This window comes from Aplysia californica, unplaced genomic scaffold (genome assembly GCF_000002075.1).
Source record: "Aplysia californica isolate F4 #8 unplaced genomic scaffold, AplCal3.0 scaffold00087, whole genome shotgun sequence".
NCBI lineage: Eukaryota > Metazoa > Mollusca > Gastropoda > Aplysiida > Aplysiidae > Aplysia > Aplysia californica.
The window spans coordinates 1,071,024-1,076,096 of NW_004797357.1; the positions used below are offsets into that span (position 1 = coordinate 1,071,024).

Genomic DNA, 5,073 nt, shown 5'->3' on the forward strand with positions numbered 1-5,073 from the left:
TTTGAGAGAATGAGATTATAATATAGTATTCTCAAGAGGAAAAAAAGAAGTATCGAAGAAAAATGGTATTTGAACATTGTTGTTCACAAGTCTTTCAGAAATCATGCGTTACAGGCCTTACATTTCTTTCTACAAAATATGAATTTTCGAGAATTAAAACTAACTTCAAAAGTAGTAGGCCAGCCATGGACACTCCTCAAAAAAGCCCATTCTCCAGAATGAGAATTGTCAAATAAAATACAAATTGTCTTCATCAACGTGTAGCACACACAGGAAAAACTGATCCAGCAACAGGCCCCACTGCTAATATTCAGTGCCAATTTGATGAGTTTTATAAGTCTTGGTCATAGGGATAAAAAATCTAGTTAGAAGAAGACATTCAAGAGGCTATATTTTTCACTTATCAAAAAACCTACAGAATAAGACAGTCCACTGAAAAGAATGCAGACACCTTCAACTGTTCAATTAACTGACACATCCAACACGAGGAGACAAATTGTACTTTTGAGGATGCTCAACTATATACAGAATACCCCTTCACAATAATTCAGAAAAAAAACATAAGAGAAAAGAATTATGAAAATGTCTTTTAAAAGTTTGAAACCTTCCTAGTAATCATAATAACAAAACAAAAAAAGAAATTTCAAAAAAATACATACGCTGCAAAAATAAGCTTATATCAAAGATGAATTCCGAGTCTCCTTCCCTAGCAGTACACCATGTACGTGATGTATTGGACCAAGTTTACTTTTGCTGCGATATTGATTCAACTGCTCAAATCCTTAATTATCTCATTACACTTTGCCGTGTGGCAGGGTGACTTACATTATACGAATTATCAGACCACGTTCTAAAGCATAAAAAGTCCTGTTAGAGGTGCAACAGGTCTTTACATCAATCTCAGACAACTTTCAATTCAATGATTCACCTGCCCTACACTGCCTCAAGAGGAATGTTTTCTGTATTGTAGAATTGATCATAACAGGGTTACCTTGTTTTTTTGGCACCATAAATCTGCAACAATACTGTTAGTAATCACATGTCTTACAAATACATCATTAGCCTACAAATACTCAAAAAAGACAATTACAAACATGTTTTGCCAAACAAATAATTGCAAAATAAAACACTGCAAGAAGTTTAGCTGTTCAATTATCTACTTGCCATCCCCATTCCATTCTCCCTAGATTGTCTCCAGTCCTAAAATGTTCTAAGACATTCGCTCCTAGATGGCAGCTGGATCGGATAAGTAAAGTAAGATATTCATTTTTCAACTTTCCAAGACACAACTTTACACACTGCTGTCTCATCAACAGTGGTTAGCACATCAATAGCTGTGTAACATTCTGAATTCAAGGAAGCAATATGACTTTCTACTGTAAACAACCTTGTCCTGAATAAAAACCATAGGCTATTTTTTTACACGCATCCTTAACACCACCTCCCAGGGGGAAAAAAACTCTTTCAGCTTTTTTTAAGGTAAACAGTTCTTACAATCTTGTTCAAAGAAGATAAACAGTTTTTGTCTCAACTTACAGCCCAAATTTTACACCATAACTACAGTCAGATGGTTAAAATCAAAACACTTTTTTTTTTACAGTCATTAAAAAAAAATCAACAACAAAAGCAAAGAAAAAAACTGCAACAATTCGTAACTTTTCTGAAGAGGTAACTTGCATAAATACCATTAACTATCCATCATACAGATACATTTCTCGTAAGTGAAAAGCATCCTTTTATTAACTTTTGTGGAACTAAAATTAATAACTTGGCACTGTAAAACTTTATGCAGCGAACATCACATTGCAATGTAGAAAACTTGCATTTGTCTGAAAAATTACACTATTTCAATAATACATTTACAAAAGTAAAGAGTGTAAAAGACTCACAAAATCCATCATCTATTTACACTTATTATAGGCCTACAACATTTCTTTACCACAGTACCTGTAATGCATCAAACAAGTGAACAGAACTGCATCCAGAACATGAGCTTCCTGAACATCTATCCTTCAACACACCAACATTTGTGCTATGATATGCTCATATCTAACAGATCTGACCAAATTGAGTGGACAATCTTTTTTTTTTCAGTTTTGCTTTGTAAACTACTGCAAAAACAATTTAAAAATAATATGAGACATGCATTTATAGTCTTCCTGGAAAAGCTTAAAATAACAATATCATTTAACTCTATCCGTACGCCCTGGGGTCATTTTATACCCCTAGGGTTGTATTCTTCACATTTTAGAATACTTCTTGTACGAATATCTCTTTAAAACTTTTAGTATTTTTTAACAAAAATTATTTTGACAGACTGCTATGCAAAGCGTACATATCGGATCAACCAGTAAATTTCCTCCTTGGAAAGTGGTGGGGTGGCACAGAGTTCCCCACGTCGTATGGATACGATAGTAAAACACAACATACAGATAGGGTTACATTACTGTGTGTCTCAAAGCACATCTAAAATCTATCTTATTTGTGCACAAATCCTCAAATTCTGTCAAAGCTTTTTTATGAGACTGCAATGTCCTTCCTGTCTTGGAATGTACGTCCTACACTCACACATTACTGTGAATAATGAAAGATAGAGGTTTTCACAAGACAATTATCATAGTTACAAAGTTTGTTTGGAACCTTTGAAATCATTTCATTTTGTAAAATATTTCCGGAGAAGCCAAATCACTAAAACAGAAAAAAATTAGGGGAGAGGAGATGCTCACCGATTTTCTTCTGACGCTGTGGTGAGGAAAGAGATTAATGGAACTTCAAAGATGAAGAATAACTCAAATGAGGAAAATATAGAAAAACCATGAAAAAAACAAGAAAAAAAAAACCCTGAGCTTTGCCATGTGCCAGGATAATTTTTGCATGTTTCTGTGGCAATAAAACATCTAAAACATCAGAATGTCATTGTGCAGGTTCAATGCCCCTTTCAACACTATAAGATATTTAAGAGGCGGAACCTCCAAATATAACATTCTCCTCTGATAGGACTGACCCAGAATGGGTGCAGAGCCATTCCCCCAAAAAACAGTCCAAGTTCAGAACGCCCCCCTGGGGATCTGAACCAAGGCAATCTGTTCGGTCGTCCAGCATGATACCAAATGAGCCAATAGTGAGATAGTAATGTGAAAAAGTTGTGGAACAAAGAACAAGGACAGAGAGAGTAATGGAGCATCCATGGACCTACCTAAAACAAATCTAAAGCCCCTTTGACAAAAAGCAAATCCTTATATAAATCTCTCACTTTATCTACATACACTTCAACAATGACCTATTATACAAGCAAACCCTACGAGTCGACAGTTATCATCTGTCCACACCGGTATCCAATCCGAATGTCTGTTTGGCCGTCTCGTAAGCGGCAAAAGAGATGGCAACAGTGGGCATGATGCGGATGTAGTTGATGCTCAGGCCTCTGTACAGGCCCTTGACTATACCGTTCTCTCGATAGACTTCTCGCAACACCTCTAGCCAACTCCTGGAGAAAATATAGTATCTTTGTTGTTAAGTATGCTTGGGTAAAAAAAATATACATTGCACACAATAATGGCTATTTAGTGCAGGGTAAAAGCAAGACAGACAGAGAGACAACAGAGAGAAAGAAAACAAATAGGACGTATCGGTGGCGCCCTCTGTTAACGTACCAACGCAGTGTACCCTTTTACTTTTAGTCTACGAGTAGGCTAAACAAAAATGGCCATTTACTGCAATGAAAAAGCAATATGAACTGAAGGAAACAACAGAAAGAAAGAACAGAAGTAGGACCTTCCAGGGGCACCTTCCAACCAGCCATACAGTGTCACAGTGACAATGATGAGATCAGACAAAATGGGTACAAGTGTCCAAGTGTAGTCTTTTTTACACAGTGAGCCGGCACAACAACAGACAGACTGCGCTATGAACAGACCACAATACAAGCAACACTCTAAAGAAAAATAAGATGAATTCTACACCTGAGAACCCACAGACCATTGACAGAGCAAACAGTATGAGAATTTTTTTTTCCCTATGGAGAGGTATGACTGAGAGCTTCTTAGCGAAGTATGTATGGCTGCATAGACAAATTTTGAATAAATGTCCCCCAGAAACTGAATAAATTCAGCTTAAACAGGTACGAAATTAACACATAGTGACAGTTTCAAGGACAAAGAATCAGTACTGTGGTTTGAAAGTCAAAATTTCGGTACATAGTTGCATTGTAGACCTGCATAATATCAATGGCACTCAAGTATCAAGACAAGATCTTTCCATCAACTACAGAAAAGCTCTGTTAGTTTAATAAGAGTTTTACGGTGCTCACAGCTGCATTTATAGGTCATATAAGTGCGCAAAACAAGTTGGTGTTATTCGCAACAGTTCACCGCACGGCATGATTTTAGTCAAAATTTCTATTAAAATGCTAAAATTTCAAGGTAAAAAATTCTTAGTTTAAAATAACTTTTTAAATAACATTAAAAATGTTAACGTTATTCATAATTTTACATATTGGCCTTTAAAAAATGAAGGACTTTGTTGGGATCAACAACGAAAAACATCTTGCAATTTTTTGCATCTCTATATATTATATTTGTGAAAGTTCGTCACTTTAGCAGCCTAAAACTTCCGAACCACTTAACTTTCGAATTTGAAAAAAACAACTGTATAATCACCTGTACAAACACCCACTCGCCATTTGCCTCCTTGCATATATTTATGAGACTGTGTGAGACGTCCACCTGTCTAAGACAACCACTATTATTCTCATGGGACTCAAAAAGAAACCAGTGGGAAGCCTGAAACCAAAAGTAGTCTTGAGAAGGGTCAGACAAACCAGGGTAACTGTGACAATCTTAAAGAAGGTTCCCCAACAAGTTATCTTATCTAACCTCCTGTTAGGAGTTTGTCAGCCTTACCGTGGGTAGGCCAGATAAGTCTGTTGGTCTTTAGAGATCATTCCAGAAAGCTGCATCCTGCGCCGCACAACATCTAGAGGGTACCTGCAAAGTTTGATTTACAGCAATTACATGAGCTCCAATGAGGCTGAACTGATGGTAGGACAGGTACTAAATACATATCATTCCCGCC

General features: G+C 36.5%; 1 protein-coding gene across 1 annotated transcript in view; it reads right to left on the reverse strand.

Moving 5' to 3' along the window:
* Positions 1 to 1,592: 1,592 nt before the first annotated feature.
* The window catches only part of LOC101860316 (graves disease carrier protein), a 15,616-nt gene continuing 12,135 nt past the window's right edge, over positions 1,593 to 5,073 (reverse strand). The window contains exons 8-9 of the mRNA XM_005094678.3: positions 4,902 to 4,985; positions 1,593 to 3,487 (exon numbers count right to left, since the gene is read on the reverse strand). Coding sequence (XP_005094735.1) covers positions 3,316 to 3,487; positions 4,902 to 4,985 — 256 coding nt within the window. The 3' untranslated portion in view covers positions 1,593 to 3,315. The remainder of the gene's footprint in view (positions 3,488 to 4,901; positions 4,986 to 5,073) is intronic.